The sequence below is a fragment of the Homalodisca vitripennis genome, unplaced genomic scaffold (genome assembly GCF_021130785.1).
Source record: "Homalodisca vitripennis isolate AUS2020 unplaced genomic scaffold, UT_GWSS_2.1 ScUCBcl_5770;HRSCAF=12660, whole genome shotgun sequence".
Lineage (NCBI taxonomy): Eukaryota > Metazoa > Arthropoda > Insecta > Hemiptera > Cicadellidae > Homalodisca > Homalodisca vitripennis.
The window spans coordinates 47,501-67,123 of record NW_025781933.1 but is presented as its reverse complement, the minus strand read 5'-3'; the positions used below and the strand labels follow the sequence as shown (position 1 = coordinate 67,123).

At 27.0% G+C, this 19,623-nt stretch overlaps 1 protein-coding gene across 1 annotated transcript in view; it reads right to left on the bottom strand.

The window, feature by feature from the left end:
• Positions 1-243: 243 nt before the first annotated feature.
• LOC124373520 (lactase-phlorizin hydrolase-like) overlaps positions 244-19,623 on the bottom strand; it is a gene marked incomplete at its 5' end in the record, with an annotated part of 61,590 nt that continues 42,210 nt past the window's right edge. Inside the window, 4 exons of the mRNA XM_046831881.1 lie at positions 244-1,318; positions 5,829-5,935; positions 10,032-10,166; positions 10,444-10,580. Of these exons, the coding sequence (XP_046687837.1) occupies positions 1,201-1,318; positions 5,829-5,935; positions 10,032-10,166; positions 10,444-10,580 (497 nt within the window). The remainder of the gene's footprint in view (positions 1,319-5,828; positions 5,936-10,031; positions 10,167-10,443; positions 10,581-19,623) is intronic.

The window sequence follows — 19,623 nt, the reverse complement described above, 5'->3', positions numbered from 1 at the left end:
TGCTGTTTACGTTCTAAATGATACTCATTCACCAGATTTGGCGGCAACTTGTGTGTCACATCTTCGCCTCATGCATACATTGATAATACACAGCTGGCAATTATAAGAATGTCCAATCTATGGTACGTTTTCTTGGAAAGATAAAACTTTTCCCTTATAATGACAGACCAATTTTTAAAATAGTGATTTTTTTAATTACTTGTTTAGGAGATTATGGGTTTGATTTGAAAAAAATCTATCGTATTTGTCAGAAAATAATATTTATTCAATTTATAACGTATATAATGCATACATATATTATGATATAAAGATATTGGTAAACACTTTATATAAATGTTCATAGTATCATATAATCTCTACATAGAGTAATTTTCTGCCTTAATAGTTTTCATATAAGGGAATTTAATTCCTTACTATAACTAATCATCACTGAATAATAAATAAAATTTTTATATGCTGACAAATACCATCTAGAATTTTACATCTAAAACCCATGTTGTTGGCCAGAATTTTACGTCTAATTTCTGTTGTACAAAATATACATGTACATGACTATCATAAACACATTGCTAAGTATTGAATACAACGTTTTTGGTGAGAACTATCCTGAGCTGACATTAAAGATTGTGCATGAGGAACACCATGTTGGCTTTGTTGTTGCCAGGAGAAGCAGGTGCATACCAAATATAAAGATCAACCAATAATGTGCAGTTTACTAATAAGTTTTCAGCCTGGATTGAGCCACACTATAAACATGTCACAAATTGCTGATCCAAAGCATGCAATTAAATAATGTAATTAGTAGTTTTTAGTTACATTTGCAAAATAAATGTTATGGTAAAAATTCATTATTCATATATGAATGTTTTCTCAAAAGGCATAAAAACCTTGTTTATCAAAGGTTATTCTTATATTATCATCTGCTAGATATAAAAGCTTTCACACATATTTTTGTATGATTCCTTACACAATTTGCATTCCAAAACAGTCATAACTTATTCATATTTATAATCTAAACCATACAACTTTCTTAAATTCTACACTTATAGTGTGTATATAGGTCAGTTCTAGATACTGTTGTTAAAGTAATGAATAACATTAACTAACATCATAATTTAATTGTTGAGGGGACTAATTCCGTGAACTGTAAACTATTGCATTACACTAACTTACTATTTAATCTTTCATTTTATTCCACTCTCAGACATTGGGTAGTTGCCTTGTCTGCATTAGTTTTCTGAAGTACTCAGCAGATTGTCTTTTCTGTCTTGGTCGTTTTGGATCATTAAAATCTACACTGTGGATTCCAAACCTTTCTCTGGAACATAAAATATTACTTACATTAAATATTTGCATCAGCGTGAACAGTTACAGAACTAGACCTCTGTAACACCGTAACATTTTTCAGGGGATGTGAGGAAAGAGGAACAAAAACCTGGTTTATATAAGTTTTGTGGGTTTAGAGTCTGATTGTCAAGATTTATTTTATTATGTCGGTACTCATTCTTCTGAAGAAATTTTATTATATCCAGCTGTATTCACTGCTTACTTGTTCACTGGCAGCTGCTAAAGTTAGGTAAGTTTTATGAAATCAACAATTCTTGTTTTTTAAAAAAGATTGATCAAAGGATTTGTATTAAAGTTTGTGTGAAAAAAAGAAATAAAATGTAACAATGTAAGAAATTTTAACAAAGGCCTATTGTGAGTCTGATATGAGTAAAACTATAGTTTACGGGTTAAAAAAACAGAACATTACATTATGAAGGATGGAAATCCTAAGAACCTAAGATGATTTTTGATTAGATAAGTAATTTTTAAATTTAAACAGCTTAAGTTTAAAATTTATTATTAACAATGGATGATTCAAAAGTATAACTGAATTTCGGACATTTGCCATTGTTATATATTACATATATAAGAATGTTATATGTTATAAATATAACATTACATTTTAGGGTTGGAACTGATATGAATCTCAGGTATATGTTTTAATGTACGACTTGTTTTATTGTCAAAGTTTTGCTTTAGTGATTTGGTGAACTGCCATGCATTGATTTTTAATTGCTTAACCATATGTAATAGGTTTTGTCACCTAGACAAAAGAACAGATTGCAGTCCTCGAAACACTATGTTTTATTTTTTATAACATATAATGATGGCAAATGTCCATTAGCTTTATAATATTTATCTAATGGTATTTGAAGAGTCATCCGAGAGTCATCAGCAAGTAACACTGCTGGATAGACTCTCTGTTCTTATTAAAGGCTGTACATTGAAATACAGTGGAACTTGGATAATTCGAATCTCAAGGGACTAATAAAAAAATTCGAATTATCCAAAAATTCGAATTAAAAAAGTTAAGAATTAAAGGCTTAAAATAATGACACTTCACATCTTTACTGAAAACCTTTATTGAAAATAACATGAGTGGTTGTAAATGTATGTTTTTATGTGCATTTATACTAAGCAAAGTATGGTAAAACAGTGCAAAATTGAATCATGAATTATCTAAAAAATACACAATTACAGTATATATGTTTTATCAGTAAAAGAAAATAAGTTGAATGGTGATAAGTACAATATTATTTAATTTTTTTTTCTAAAGAAGTCGGAAATCTTCAATTGTTTTCGAACGTTAAGTCTTTCAGAAGTGACAAAAGATTCTACCATATTCCAATGAATTGAAAATAGACTCACTTACGTCATTTTTACTTTCAAAAAAAACGTCTAAGTTCCATGATGTGATGTGCTGCTTCGTCCGCACTCGGAACGTTTATTTCCGCCCCAACTGATGACTCACCGTCTTCGTCACTCGATGTCATGTCGCCATCTTGTTTATTGTTGAGCACTTCAGCGATGATCTCCGCGTCTGTTATCTCACCACATACTGCAACATCTTCATCCAACGTTGACAAAATCCTCAAAAGAGATGGCAGGGTCAGTAATGACGTCCTCCCAGCCGTCAACTGAAGGTAACGCTTCCGCTATAATGTCGTTGGCTTTTTCGGCGTCGTCCTCCTTTTTTACAAAACCAGCTTTTTTAAAAGCAATGTTTGATCGTTTCGGGTGTTACTTTGTCCCAAGCTTTCTTGCACATGCGAGAGGCTTGAAGAATGTCTAACTTGATTTTTAGGGCGTCACAATCTTCAGTCAGTACGTACTCAACCAATAAACGTCTGTAAAAATTTTTTAGATTTTTTATGATCCCCTGGTCCATAAGGCTGGACAACCGAAGTCATATTGGCAGGGAAAAAAATTACTTTAACATTTTCCATTACTGGAATCGTGTTGTGCGCAGTACAGTTGTCTATAAACAAAATAACTTTTCGTTTTTCTTTTATGAACTTTTTTGTCTAAGTTCAACAACCATTTCCTCAAAAAAGGTGACTGGTCATCCAAGCTCTTGCGCTGTTCACATACTCCACTGGTTTTGATTTGACGTTCTTGAAACAAACGGGGACTAGCCGACTTGCCAATCATTAGTAAAGGCAGCTTTTCTGATCCGTCCATGTTTGCACCAACCAGGAGAGTAATTCTCTCTTTACTCAGTTTTCCTCCGTGGCATTTTTCTTCTTTAAATGCGAGTGTTTTGTCAGGGGTGCATTTAAAAAAAAGTCCCGTTTCATCAACATTGAAGATGTCCCTTTCATCCCGATCCTGAATCATCTCCTCCAAATCTGTTTTCCATTGGTTGGCTTCTTGTTTGATTAACGCTTCCACTTTCACCACAAATGGATTTGAACGAAATTTTGTTGCGATATTTGAAGCCGTCCAAGCCACCCTGTACTAGCCTTAAAATCTTTTTTCCCCAATTCAGTAGCAAATTGTTCAGCTTTGATTCTTATGAGAGGACCACTCACTGGAATCTTCTTATCCCTAGTTTGTTTGAACCACTTTAAAACACAATTGTCCAAATCTGGATTTTCTGGCTCCCTTAATCTTTTCCGGTCTTTAATGTTTCTCACTTTCACTCCCGAGAATTTTTTCTTTATTCTTTAAGTAGGTGGACAATGTGTTAGGAGGAATTCCAAAGTCCTTGGCAATCTCAGATTTTTTCTTAACCCCCTTCTCTACTTCTTTGATTGCCGCTATTTTTTGAGCCAAAGACAAAGTTTTGTATGTTTCGAAGGATTACGAGGCGACGACATTTTGCTCAACGAACAAAGAGTCAAACACTAACAAATCATATGTAAAATTACGGAAGACATACAGCACTGTATGTAAACAAGCGAGAAAGTTCACACACCGGCACAGTTGTCAAGATAGACTAACCACGTGAAACTAACGGTTGAATCAATTTACAAAACAAAGAGCTGGCGGGGAGTGGAGTGGGTGGGGTGGAGTGACCTTGCAGGCAGCGGAGCTTTGTGCCAGTCGCGATGAGTCACGTCTACAAAACAATAGGTGCGGAAGCATACAGCCGAGCCGGCCGGCCTGGCGGGAGGGTGGCTAGATTTGTGTCCAATGGCCTTGAAGCAAGTGCCTTGCGAATAGAGAGAGTGCAGCGTCTTTTCGAGAATATTTTCCACTTTAAAATCGGCATCGGGTTCGAATAAAAAGTTCGAATTATCCAAAATAAACTTCGAATTAACCACGATATTTTTTACATTACTTATATAGAAAATGCTAAGGGACCAATATAAATATTCGAATTAAAGAAGATTTCGAATTATAGAAGTTCGAATTAACCAGGTTCCACTGTAGTATGTGCTGAACACTCAATATGGTGGTTCTTTGGTTCACAATAAAATGTGAGACAAGTGCGAGTAGTCAATAAGCAATAAGCACAACCACACTTCTTCTCTTTGTGTAGAACTATACAAATTCATCCAGTGATTAAATGTTTCTTTGACTGCTCAAAGTTTGTTCCCTACCCAACAACTTTCTCATTTTTGCTTTATTGCTTTTTAAATTAGTGTTTTTACATTGAAAGACAAAATTTCTGTGCAGACAGATAAATCTAGGGCTTCCTTTACCTGTTTGAAGGCCACCTCAATATCAATTATTCCAGTATAGTTATTGTAAAGATATTCCATTCCAGGTACATTCCAATTAAGGTATTCTATTCCAGTACAAAATATTGTTAATACAACAAAATATTGCAATAATGTTGAAGCTAATCTGGAGTGATACTGTCAGAAAATTCAGCCTTGGAATTATAATTTTATAATTTATATATTTTTAAAACCACTTACTACTTTAAAAATACCTATTGCAATAAAAAACTGAACATAAATAGAAAAGTTAGAACTATTTAAGAAAAACATGCCATGATGGGTTAACCTTTTGTTACAATAAACAGAAGAAAATATTTATTTAGAAAATACACAATTATTTTAATATGGGGTTGTTGAGATGTCAGCCAGCGGTAAAATACTACATCCTCTGACATGACTCTTATTTTATGAGAAATGTGAATGTGAGACAAAGTAAATATAATAAGTCAAAAGTGAATGAGAGTTTCAAGAGCTAGGAACTCAACCTGCTTGGTAACAAGAAGTGTACTTGTAGAAAACTATGATTTTATAAGAAATGAGAATCTGGGGATAAATTAAGTGTAATAAGTTAGAAGTGGATTAGAGTTTCAAGAACTAGGAGCTCAATCTGATTGGCAACAGCAAGTGCACTTATAGAAAACTAATAAAAGTTATTGTAGATCCTCATTCTGACCTGATGAAAATGAAACACTTTTGCCAGCTCAGATTGGACAGACCTTGGATTGTTGAGTAGTGCAAGATGTTGACCTTATCAATAAACCCTCACTACAGTGAACAATATAATACTTTTAAGTATACTTTTAGTAAACGATATTTAAACAGTAAACTCACGAATAGCCTCCTAGCCACTCAAAGTTATCCATGATACTCCAAACTGTGTATCCAATTATGTTGCATCCATCTTCATGAAGGGCTTTCAGCATTTGTTCTAAATAATCCTGAAATATAGGTTCAAATATACTTTTCCATTAAATTTTGAATGGATATATTATGAAAGAAATATTATATGATACAACAGATTATGTATAAAGATTTAGGTATGGTAATAGTTGTTCTTTCTTTGTTAATAGTTATATTTAGTTAGTACAAGTATCAATATTTTGTGTGTGAATAATGTCTTAACAATTAAAAGAAAGCAACTTAAATTTAGTCTATATACAGAACTCAACATTATTTCTGTGTCACATTCTGTGAAGTAAGACTATAAAAAACTGCTATTTTAAGATCACTTACTTTGGAATGCTTCATAAATTTCATGTTTTAAATTTATTTTAATAATTAATAGCATTAAATATGAATTATAAATTTATCTCCATTTTAGAAAATAACTAACCTATACATTTATAATTCCATATACGTATATATGACTCAACTAAATATATTGTTAAATTATTTGACCATTTATTTTGGAATTTTTCATTTAACGACTCATGTTGTGACTTAGACCTTGTCTCACTAATTCTAAAAACCATTTATGCTCAAAATTAAATCACTATTTAATTAAAATTACTACATTCTACGTTCTGCCCCCTTCCTTTCACAATATATTGTATCACAAAAGCAACCAGTGATTTGGCTATAAAGTGCCACCCAATTTACTATTCTGTTGTTGCAATAACTCATTCAGAACTATTTCCTGCTACTTCCTGAAAAAAGTCATTCTCAGTCCCATTGCAGGTGAAGACAGAAATAACCTTTTTACTTTGTAGTCTCATCACAATAATACCTCCTTAAACATTAACTTTAAGTAACAGAACTCAAAGATGGGTTAGTGACACAACTCAAAATAAAGTTTAAACCTTTTTACATTTAGTATTACTAAACCACCAATTTAATATTCCCTTTGAAGCATCAAGACACCAACTGTGGTTGAAGGCATCTTATTGATGAGATACAAATTCTTTTAATACATCACCATTTTAAACTCTTCAGCTTTGATCCGACGATTAGTGATAAATTAATTAGTGATTATATTAATGATAAAATAATACAATCATTAATATTCGATTTTGAGAATCTTTTCCACATTGTAATTTGAATATGAGAAACTGAATTTTTATTTAATCCACAAATATTAACTTTATTTAATTTTGATACAAGAACATTATTCTAAATATCTAACTGGTATTTGAAATATCAATAGCAAACTCAAAGCACTTTGGATCCTAATTGTGAAAACATACTAAAAACTTTGACATTATTTTTATCACTATTTATGAATTCACTATCTGATTAAACTCTCTATAATTGGACTTTAAACTGCATAAGCATGTTAACAGTTATATTTACTCTTATCCAATATTTGTTGGCCACCACCATACCACACCCTGAAAATGTGAATGTTATATAAAACAATCAATTACAAATGAATGCTCCTAATGTAAATTAACTATTAATTTGTAACACATTGTTGTGATTTAACTCTTGTTTCACACTTTCAACATGTTGTAAATAAATACATAAATATTACATTTTGTTCATTAAAAAGAATACCAAACTAGTGTTTTTATATATTCATTTATATTCACTATTAAGAAGTCTGTATAAATATTTCCACAATTTTTAAGTAATTTAGCAACTAAAGATATGAACATAAACTCAGTGGTTAAACTATAGCTGAAAGTAGCTGTGCGTGCTTTGCAAGTTTTTACAATGAAGTTTTTTAAACATGAAAATAAAAATTATCTCGAACTCAAACCTCATTTTTGCACTGAAATCAATTAATTACCAACATAGTTTAAAAATAAACCATAAATTGTATAATTCGAACTCATATTTCATAAAAACTTGAAAAACGTGGATATGGCCGGAAGAGGTTATTTTGGCACATAGAAATGAAATCGTAAAAAATAAATATATTACAGTGATTAATATTACATTTCATGAAGAATTCACATAAAACTGCCTCCCTTTCTCAGTAACGAGGTATCAGGTAATATCCTAACCTATTCACATCCTCCAGTACCGGCTAAAAGATCTACGGAAAGTTCAAATTAGTGCCGCAAGGTTCCATTCTTGGGCCTATGTTGTTTTTGCAATTTATTAACCCTCCATCGGGCGCTAAACGGAGTTTTCCTCCGTGTATTTTTTTATTATTAAAAATAGTACTACTTTTCTGATGTTGGCAGTCGTGCCCTGCAGTGTACTTCACGAGCATCTTTCGGGGAAGCGAAACAATAGCCTCCCACTTATCTTTGTCAAAATCTGTCAGTATGAGGTCTACTTCCGTGCGAGACTGGACGATTCCTCCGTGAGCGCCCGATGTTGTGTTTGTAGTCCTTGGACGAAATCTCTGTGAGCGCCTTATAGTGTTTAGTTTTTATGGAGTAATAATCCGTGTGCGCCTAAATGTGTGACCTGTGATGGTTTCTTTTTAAGTTTTACAATATATTTTATTTTGAATTTTGTGAAATGGAGAATGAAGACGAGAGACTTGTCAGTACAGTACTCATGTGCTAGGGAACATTTCAGTACTGTTTATGGAGTGAACATTGTCGTTATAAGAACCAGAAGGAAAATATTTTGAAACTTTGTATAGTGTTAAAAAATTTTTAGTAAAGAATAAATTTTGATTTTAGAATAATAATTGACATTACAATTGTATAATATCTCAAGAATTGAAGTAAGTTGTTTTTGTAAGAAGTTAAAAACTAAGTTAATTTCCATATATTATTACAGAAGGTTAAACATTTTTACAATTAATTGCATTATTCCTTAAAATAAATCATGCTGTTACTATACAATAATATTTTTTTTAAATTTAGAAATTCTTATTTGGAAAATTCATTACATAAGAGAGTAATTTTTATTTAAATTCTAAAAATGAATATATTACATTGTAATTAAATCAGTATGAATATTTAAACAAATAAAAACAGTTTTAAACGACTATAATATCCATTATTCACTAACCTGGAGGAAACCTCCGTGAGCGCCTGATGGTGTTTCTAATTTTTAAGCGCCCGATGGAGGGTTAATGACATTCATCAGTCTCAATGACTCTAACTTATTTTTGTTTGCAGATGATACCTCCCTCGTCATTTCTAATAGCAATCGAGCCAAGCTCGAGGTCCCAACTTTTAACCAAGGGAGCTCTTTGTTGCAGTGGCTAAGTGAGAATTCTTTGTTTGTAAATAGTACTAAAACAAATCTTCTTGATTTTGGTTTAAAAAAGTCTTTTATAAGTTCAAATATTGTTATAGGTGATTATTGCACAAAAAAACCTGGGCCTAAAACTCCTGACCCCTTCCCAAGGGCAGTCTGACCTGCATAAGCCCAACTTGGGTCAATCTCTTGCGGAAAAGAAAGTATCAAGTATTTGATCAACAAAACATTTAATTTGAGTATAGGATGTAACACATGTGTTTATACAAAAAGTGAACAATCAAACAAATTATTCTAATAACAAGTAAATAAACTTGTAACAAATCAGTATTACGTAATTTAAATTTTGAAAAGTTCGTGGTAAGTGGGTAGGCGGATATACAGTCAAATCAACTTTAGCAACATAGTCTTGTACTGACTAGGATGCTGAATCAAATGTGAAGAAAAAAATATTAAATTCAGCGTAGTAGTTTGGGTCAGAGACCAAAAGTGAAAGCATCCATTTCCATTGACCCTGTTCCTCTTCCAATCTCGTTCTTTCTTCCCTTGGCACTGAAGCGAACAGGAGCAGCTATGATACTGTGTTTTTTATACAGGAGCTTCTAAGAGTTGAGGCATTCAAAGAAATTAAAAATGCACTTTATTATTCACAAACTACACCTGCATGACACATTTGGCCAAATCCGGCCAGTTTATTTGATAGTAGGTAATTTAAGAACACACATGTTACTCTCATCTAATTTTTCAAATCCACACCACATTAAAAATTACTATCACAATTAAAATCATAAGATATTTCAGCTTTGCTGTGGAGACCCATTTTGAAGAAGTATTCTTTTCAGCATTGCTCTAAATTTCCATGGAGTCACTGTGGTTTAATCCGTAATAATTCATTATATCTCAACTAATTCATTATATCTCTAAACTCACATGAAAATACTGTATTCTGTCAACATCATTGAGAGCACCATCTGAGCTGTAGCCGTTCTCAAAGACAAACACTGGAGGGTTGTTGTATTCTGTCCGTATTCTGTTCAGTAGGGCTCTAAATCCCCATGGGACCACCTAAAATCAAAAACTCTTTATATTTAAATTGAAATAACTGAGCCGGTTCTGACTTGAGCTCAGTTCTCCCCGGCTCATGTTGTGTATTTATATAATATTGTAAGTGTTGTTTGTTGTGGCTCCAGAAGGCACTGACTGTGCTGTTTGAAAGCGCTCTGCACATCCTCTTCAGTGTGGCAAGGAAATTCTAAATTCTTGCATGTTAGAGGAAGTAATTGTGAAAAATTTTTACCTTTTCAAGTTTTAATGTTATTTCTTTTTTATTTTTCCCACTAACATGCTGGCTTAAGTTGCTTTTTTCAAACTGACGAGGTCCAGGAGAGGAGCTCTTGCCTCCTGCTGCTCTCTCATCATGGGTTTTCAGGGTTTTCCTGCTCTGCTGGAAAGCTGGCCTCCATGATGAGCAGAACACCACTAGTCAAAATCTGTGATACCTTGCTATTTGTTATTTATTTATTTGTTATTGTTGCCAGTTATTATAGTTTATATTTTGTTATTTAGTTTTTAAGTTTAGTTTAAGTGCTATTTAGTCTTATTTCTAGGTTTTATTAGGAGTCCGCCCTTAGCCGAAGAATACCGGGTGGAATTGGCAGTTATTGTTTTAAATTATGGCTGTTCATAATTTGTTATTTATCCAAGTGCACCTGAGACATACACGACAAATTTTGGGTTAGCTGTAGTAATGATTTTTTTTTTATTGTCTGGCCAATTTTGTTATTTCGATAGAGAGGTTCTTATCTTGGTTAAAGAAGTTTTTTTTCCTACTCTGTGTTGGTGGTGAGTATCTAAAGTAAGATTAGTAAATGAATCTGAGCACGCTATCCACAGTGTTTTTTTTTCCTTGTAGGTTTATTTCTGATCTGCCATCCCATTCGCCACCATGGGGGGCTCACTTCCTAATTGTCTACTTTGGGTGTGCAAACGGGGATGTGCGGTTTCATAACGTTAGGTGGTGGTATAGTATAATGCACATCAAATAATTAACTGAACAGAAATACGGTTTTTAGTTTGTGATTATATACAGTAAGAATAATTTTGAAGAAAACGTATACATGAATTTAAATGTTTAATCATTTAAACTATTTCTATAATTAATAAATATAATTAATTTAATTTATCAAAAATTAATAAACTAAATATTAATTTATTCAATTAAAAGCAATAAAGTATTATTGCAAGTTTTATTTCAAAATCTATACCAAAACTGCAGACAACTGACTCACTTCATAACTAAGCTCTTTGCCTTACTTCCGTTACTTATAATAAAATTATTAGAGTAAAGATGTTTTTTCTATCTTGTTACAATTAATAGGTACTGTGTCAATAAATATGTACAAGACATCCAATAATTACATCATTGGAGAAGTTTTCTTATTACTGGGGCTTTTAGATGGAGGAGAGACATTTATTATCAGTTCCCTTACGTGGAACCGCTGGTTTGGTTTTACTACCAATAAAAAAGATACTAGTATTTAAAATATGCATTTTGTGATTGTTTTTATTTGGCAACACTGCTTTAACTCTCATTAGACCTTTGAAGACTTTTTGAGTTTTCCATCTCTGAGTTTAACTGATCTTGCATTTAGTAAACTATACTGGTTAATTTTTTTTACAATCATTTTGGTGTACAAATGGAATTTGATGGTTACTTTTATAAATAAATATTGAATGGTAATACCTGGTCTTAAAACCTGATACTAACACAATGCAGTATTGTTTTAATATTTTTTTGGTATTACAGTAAATCTTTGACTATGGGAATTTCAATTAACGGAAACCAGGATATCGGAAATGACTTGAGAAGTTGTGAAAACAGTACCAGTAGCTACAAAAAGAACAAATAATTTGGGCTAGCGGCACTCCCAATATTTTAAAAAAAACCCCATTTTTTTTTTTCCCCCTTTTTTTTTTCCCCCTTTTTTTTTTTTTTTTAAAATTTAATTTGGGGTCCAAAATTTTTAAAATTTTTCCCCCCAAAAAAAACCAAAAAAAATTTTTTAAAAAAAAAAAAAAAATTTTTAAATTTTTGATTTTTAAATTTAAAAAAAAAGGGGAAAAAAAAATTTAAAATTTTAAAACCTTTTAAAAAAAAAAAATTTTTTTTTTTAAAATTTTTTTTAAAAAAAATTAAAAATTTTTTTTTTTAAAAAAAAAAAAATTTTTTTTTTTTTCCCCAAACCTTTAAAAGGGGAAAAAAAAAACCCCCCCAAAAACCCCTTTTTTTTCCCCCCCAAAAAAAAAAAAATTTTAAAAAAAAAATTTTTTTTTTTTTTTAAAAAATGGGGAAAAAAAAAAAAACCCCCAATAATTTTTTTGGGAAAATTTTCCCCCCCGGGTTTTAAAAAAAATTTTTTAAAAAAAACCCCCTTAAATTTTTTTTTTTATTAAAAAAAAAAAATTTTTTTTTCCCTTTTTTTTTTTTAAAAAAATTTTTTTTTTTTTTTCCCCCCCCCAAAAAGGGGGTTTTCTTTTAAAAACCCCCCCCCAAAAAAAAAAAAATTTAATTTTTTTTTTTTTTTAAAATAAAAAATTTTTTTAAAAAAAAAAAATTTTCCCAAAAAATTTTAAATTCAAAATTTTTGGTTTTTTTTTTTTTTAAAAGGGTTTTTTGCCAAAAAAAATTTTTCCCCCCCTTTGAAAAAATTTAAAAGGGGAAAAAACCCCCCAAAAAAAAAAAATTTTTTTTAAAAAAACCCCCCCTTTTTAAAAAAAAAATTTTTTTTAAAACCCCCCCAAAAACCCCCAAGGGGGGGCCCCTTTAAAAAATTTTCCCCCCAAAAAAAAGGTTTTTTTTTCCCCCCCCCAAAAGGAAAAAACCGGTTTTTTAACCCCCCCTTTTTTCCCCCCCGAAACCCCCCTAAAAAATTTTTTAAAAAACCCCCGCCCCCCCCTTTTTTAAAAAATTTTTCCTTTTTAAAAATTTTTTTTTTAAAAAAAAAAAATTTTTCTTTTACTTTTTTTTTTTTTTTAAAAAAAAAAAAAAAAAAAATTTTTTGGGGAAAAAAAGGGGTTTTTTAATTTTTTCCCTTTTTTTTCCCCAAAAAAATTCCCCCAAAACCTTTTCATTTTTGGGGGGGAAAAAAAAAAAACCCCCCCCCAAAAATTGAAAAAAAAAATTTTTTTAAAAAAAAAAAAAAAAAATTTTTTTAAATTTTGGGGGCCCTTTTAAAAAAATTTTGGAAAAAAAAATTTCCCCCCCTTTTTAAAAAAAATTAAGTTTTTTTTTTTTTTAAAAAAAATTTTAAAAAAAAATAAAAAATTTAAAAAAAAAAGGGGAAAACCCCAAAAAAAAAAAATTTTTTTTAAAAACCCCTTTTTTAAGGGCAAAAAGTTTTAAAAAAAAAAAATTTTTTTTTTTTTTCCCAAAAAAATTAAAAAAAATAAGCAAAAAGGTTTTTTTTAAAATTTTTTTTTTTTTTAAATTTTTTTTTAAAAAAAAAAAAAAAATTTTCCCCCTTCCCCAAATAATTTTTTTTTTTTTTAAAAATTTTAAAATTTTTAAAAAAATTTTTTTAAAAAAAAATTTTTTTAAATTTTTTAAAAAAATTTTAAAATTTTTAAAAAAAATTTTCCCCCCCCCCTTTTTTCCCAATTTTTAAAAAATTTTGACCCCCTTTTTTTAAAAAAAAAACCCCCCCCAAAAAAAAAAATTTTTTTAAATTTTAAACCCGGGGTTAATTTTGGGAAAAAAAACCGGGGTTTTTTTAAAAAAATTTAAAAAAAATTTTTTTTTTAAAAAAAAAATTTTTTTTTTTGGGGGGTTTTTTTTTTTTTTTTTTAAAAAAAAAAAAACCCCCTTTTTTTAAGTTTAAAAAAAAATTTTTTTTATTTTTTTTAAAAAAGGTTTTAAAAAATTTTTTAAAAAAAAAAAAATTTAAAAAAAATTTTTTTTAAAAATTTTGGTCCCAAAAAAAAGGGGTTTTTTTTTTTTAAAAAAAAAAAAAAAAAAATTTTTTAAAAAAAAAAAAAAATTTTAAAAAAAAAAAAAAATTTTTTTTTTTTAAAAAAAAAAATTTTTTTTTTTTCTTTTTTAAAAAAATTTTTTAAAAATTTTTAAAAACAAAAAAAAAAGGGCCCCCCCAAAAAAATTTAAAAAAATTTTTTTAAAATTTTAAATGAAAAAAAAAAAAGGGAAATTTTTTTTTAAAATTTTTTGAAAAAAAAACCCCCCCTTAAAAAAAAAAAAAAAACCCCAAAAAAATTCCTTTTTTAAAAAAATTTTTAAATTTTTTTTTTTTTAAAAAAAATTTTTTAAAAAAAATCTTTAAAAATTTTTTTTTAAAAAATTTAAAAAAAGGGGGGGAAAAAAGGGAAAATTTTTTTTAAATTTTCCCCCCTTTTTTTTTTTTAAAAATTAAATTTTTAAAAAAATTTTGTTTATTTTTTTTTTTTTGGTTTTAAGGGAAACCCAATTTTTTTTTTAAAAAAAAAAAAAATTTTTTAAAAAATTTTTTAAAATTTTTTTTTTTTAAAAAACCCCCCCAAAAAATTTTAAAGGGGGGGTTTTTTCCCAAAAATTTTTAAAATTTTTTTTTTTAAAAAAAAAAAAAAACCCAAAAAAAAAAAAAATTTTTTTGGGGAAAAAAAAAAAATTTAAATTTTTAAAAAAAAAAAAAGGGTTTTTGGGGGCCTAAAAAAATTTTTTCCCCTAAAAAAATTTGGGTTTTAAAAAAAATTTTTTTTTTTAAACCCTTTTTTTTTCCCCCTTAAATTTTTTAAAGGGAAAAAAAAAATTTTTTTTTTTTTTAAAAAAACCCCCTTTTTTTTAAAAAAAAAAAAAATTTTTTTTTAAAAAAATTTTTCTTTTTTTTGGGGTTTTTTTTTAAGGGGGGTTTTTTTTAAAAAAAATTTTTTTAAAAATTTTTTAAAAAAAAAAAATTTTTTTTTTTAAAATTTTTTTTTTAAAAAAAAAACCCCCCCCAAAAAAAAAAAAAAAAAAAAAAAATTTTTTCCCCCCCCCCCCCCAAAAAAAAAGAAAATTTTTTAAAAATTTAAAAAAACCCAAAATTTAAAAAAAAACCAAAAAAAAAAAAAATTTTAAAAAAAAATTTTTTTTTAAAAAAAAAAAAAAAAAAACCAAAAAAAAAAATTTTAAAACCCTTTTTTTTTAAAAAATTTTAAAAAAAAAAATTTTTTTTTTTTCCCCCTTTTTTTTCCCTTTTTGGGGGGAAAGGGTTTTTTGGGGGGTTTTTTTTTCCCCTTTTAACCCCCCCCTTCCTTTTGGGTTTTCCCTCCCCCAAAAAAAAAAAATTTTTAAAATTCCTTTTTTCCCCCCCCTTTTTTTTTTTAAATTTTTTGGGAAAATTTTAAAAATTTTTGAAAAAAATTTTTTTGGAAAAAAAAATTTTTTTTTTTTTTAAAAAATTTTAAAAATTTTGGGGGGTTTTTTTTCTTTTTTTTAATTTTAAAAAAAAATTTTTTAAATTAAACCAAAAAAAAAAAAAAAATTTTTTTTAAAAATTTTTAAATTTTTTTAAAAAAAAAATTTTTTGGAAAAAATTTTTTTAAAAATTTTTCCCCCAAAAATTTTTTTTTTTTTTAAAAAAAGGGGGCCCAAAAATCTTTAAAATTTGGGTTTTGGTTTTTTTTAAAAAAAAAATTTTAAAAAATTTTAAAAAAATTTTTTTAAAAAAATTTTTTTTAAAAAAAAAAAAGGGGAAAAAAAAAACCCAAAAAAAACCCCCAAAAAATTTTTTAAAAATTAAATTTAAAAAGGTTTTTTAAAAAAAAAAAAAATTTAAAAACCTTTTAAAAAAATTTTTTTTAAAAAATTTTTGCAAAAATTTTTGGGAAAAAAAGGGGGTTTGGTAAAAAAAAATTTTAAAAAAAAAAAAAAGGTTTTTAACCTTTTTTCCCCAAAAAAATTTTTTTTTTTAAAAAGGTTTAATTTAAAAAATTTTAAGGGGGTTTTTTTCCCAATTTTAAAATTTTAAAAAAATTTTGGGGTTTTTTAAATTTAAAAAATTTTTTTTTTGGGGGTTTTTGGGAAAAAAAAAAAAAAATTTTTAAAAGGGAAAAGGGAGGGGGGGGGGGAAAGAAATTTTTCCCTTTTAAAAAAATTTTTAAACCCCCCCCAAAAAAAAAAAAATTTTTTTTTAAAAAATTTTCCAAATTTTTTTAAAAAAAAAAAAAATTTTTTTTTAAAAAAAAAAAATTTTTTTTTTTAAAATTTTTTTAAAAAAAAAAAATTTTTAAAAAATTTTTTTTTTTTTTAATTTAATTTTTTTTTTAAAAATTTTTTTTTTTTTTTTTTTTTAATTTTTTAAAAAATTTTTTTTAAAAAATTTTTTTTTTTAAAAAAAAAAAAACCCCCCAAAAAAAATTTTTTTTTTAAAAAATTGTTTAAAAAAAAGGGGGGGGGTTTTTTTTAAAAAAAAAACAAAATTTTTTTTTAAAAAATTAAATTTTTTTTTTTTTAAAAAATTTTTTTCCCAAAAAAAAATTTTTTTAAAAACCCCCTTTTTATTTTTTTTAAAAAAATTTAAATAAAAAAAAAAATTTTTTTAAAAAATTTTTTTAAAAAATTTTTTTTTTAAAAAAGGGGAAACTTAAAAAAAAATTTTTGGGGAAAAGGGGGTTTTAAAAAAAAACCCAAAAAAAAATGTTTAAAAAAAAATTTTAAAAAAAATTTTTTTAAATTTTTTTTTAAAAAAAAAAATTTTTTTTTTAAATTAAAAAAATTTTTTTTAAAAAAATTTTTTTTTTTTTTTTAAAAAACCCCCAAAATTTTTTTTTTTTTTTTAAAAATTTTTATTTTTTTTTTTTTTTAAAGGAAAAAAAATTTTTTTTTTTTAAAAAATTTTTTAAAATTTTCAAAATTAAAAATTTTTCCCCGGTTTTTTTTAAAAAAAAAATTTTTTTTTAAAAAAAAATAAAAATTTAAACCTTAAAAAAAATTTTTCCCAAAAAATTTTTAAAAAAAAAAGGTTTTTGGTTTTTTTTTGGGGGGGGGCCAAAAAATTTTTCCCCCGGGGGGGGGCCCCAAAAAAAAGGGCCCCCCCCTTTTCCCCCGGGAACCTTTTTTAAAAAATTTTTTTCCCCAAAAAAAAAGGGAAGGGGGGGAAACCCCTTTTTTTTTAAAACCCCCCCTTTTTTTAAAAAAACCCCCCCCCGGAATTTTTTTTTTTAAAAAAAAAAAAAAAAAAATTTTTTTGGGAAAAAGGGTTAAAAAAATTTTTCCTCCCGTTTTTTTTTTAAAAAAATTAAAAAAAATTTTTTTAAAAGGGGTAAAAAAAAATTTTTTTAAAGGGGTTTTTTTTTTTTCCCCTTTTAAAAAAAAAAGGAAAAAATTAAAAATTTTTTTTTTTCCCCGCTTTTTTTTTTTTCCCCCCTTTTTTTTTTTTTTTTAACCCCCTTTTTAAAGGGTTTTTTTTTTTTAAAAAAATTAAATTTTTTTTTTTTCCCGAAAAATTAAAAAATTTTTTTTTTTAAAACCCCCCCTTTTTTTATTTTTTTTTTTTTAAAAAATTTTTTTCCCCCAAAAAATTAAAAAAATTTTTAAATTTTTTGAAAATTTTAAAAAAATTTTTTCCAATTAAAAAAAAGGGTTTTTGGGGGGAAAAAAATTTTTTTAAAAAAAAAAGGGGGGGTTTTTTTTTTTTTTAAAATTTTTAAAAGGCCTTTTGGGGGGGGGAAAAAAAAAATTTTAAATTTTTTTAAAGGGGGGGGAAAAAATTTTTAAAATTTTTAAAAAAAGGGGCCCCTTTTAAAAAAAAAATTTTTTTAAAAAAAAAAAACCCCCTTTAAAAAAGAAAATTTCCCCCCTTTTTTTTCCCCCTTTTTTAAAAAAGGGGGGGTTTTTGGGGTTTTTTTTTTTTTGGGGCCCCCAAAAAGGGGTTTTTTTTTAAAAAAAAAAGGGCCCAAAAAAAAAAATTTAAACCCAAAAAAAACCCCCCCCCTTTTTTTTTTTTTTTTTCCCCCAAATTTTTTTTCCCAACCCCTTTAAATTTTTTTTTTTAAAAAAATTTAAAAAAAAAAAATTAAAAAAAAAATTTTCCCCCCCAAAAAACCATTTTTCCCCCGGGGGGGGCCTTTTTTGGGGGCCCGGGGAAAAACCCAAAAAAAAATTTTTAAAAATTTTTTTTAAAAAAACCCCCTTTTTAAAAAAAAAACCCCCTTTTTTTTTTTTCCCCCCCTTTTTTTGAAAAAATTTAATTCCAAAATTTTTTTTTTCCCCCCAAAATTTTTAACCCAAAAAAACCCCCCCCCCCCCAAAAAAAAAACCCCCGGGAAAAAACCCCAAAAAACCCCCCCTTTTAAAAGGGCCCCCCCCCAAAAAAAACCCTTTCCCTTTTCTTTTTTTTTTTGGGGGGGGGGGAAACCTTTTTTAAAAAAAAAATTTTTTTGGGAAGATTTTTTTTAAAAAAAAAAAGGGAAAAAAAAATTTCAAAAAATTTCCCTTTTTTTAAAAAATTTTTTCCCCAAAAAAAAAATTTTTTTTTTAAATCAAAAAAAAAAAACCCTTTTTAAAAAAAAAAATAAAAAAAATTTAAATTTAATTAAAAAAAAAAAAAAAAAAAACCCTTTAAAAACCCCCCCCCAAAAAGGGAAAAAAAAATTTTTTTTTTTTTAAAAAAAAATTTTTTTTTAAAAAAGGAAAAAAATTTTAAAAATTTTTAAAAAAAAATTTTTTAAACCCCAAAATAAAAAAAAAAAAATTTTTAAAAAAGGGAAATTTTTTTTTTTAAAAAAATTTTTAAAAAAAAAATTTTTTTTTTTTTCCCCCAAAAAAAATTTTTAAAAAAAAAAAAGGGGGTTTTTTTTTTTTTGTTTTTTTTTTTTTAAAAATTTAAAAAACCAATTTAAATTTTTTAAAAATTTTTTTAAAAAAAAAAACCCCCCGGGGTTTAAAAAAATAAAAAAAAAAGGGTTTTTTTTCCCGGGGGGGGGGGGGGGGGGGGGCCCCCCCAAAAAACCCTAAAAAAAACCCTTTTTTTTTAAAAAAAAAAAAATTTTTTTTTTTTTCCCCCCCCGGGGAAAATTAAAAAATTTGGAAAAAAAGCCCCAAAAAGGGGGAAAAAAAAAAACCCCCAAAATTTTTTAAAAAAAAGTTTTTTAAAAAAAAAACCCCCCAAAAAAAAAAAATTTAAAAAAAAAACCCCAAAAGGGTTATTAAAAGTTTTTTTTTTTAAAAAGGGGGGAAAAATTTTAAAAATTTGAAAACTTTTTGGGTAAAAAAAGGGAAAATTTTTTTTTTTAAAAAAAAAAGTTTTTTTTAAATTTTTTTTTTCCCCCCAATTTTTTAAAAATTAAATTTTTTTGGTTCCCCCTTTTAAAATTTTTAAAAAAAGGGGGAAAAAACCCGGGAAAAAATTTTGGGAAAAAAATTTTAAAAAATTAAAAAAGGAAATTTTTTTAAAAAAAAAAATTTAAAAAATTAAAAATTTTTTAAAAATTTTGGGTTCGGTTTTTAAAAAAAAAAAAAATTTTTTTAAAAAAAATTTTTGGGGTTTTTTTA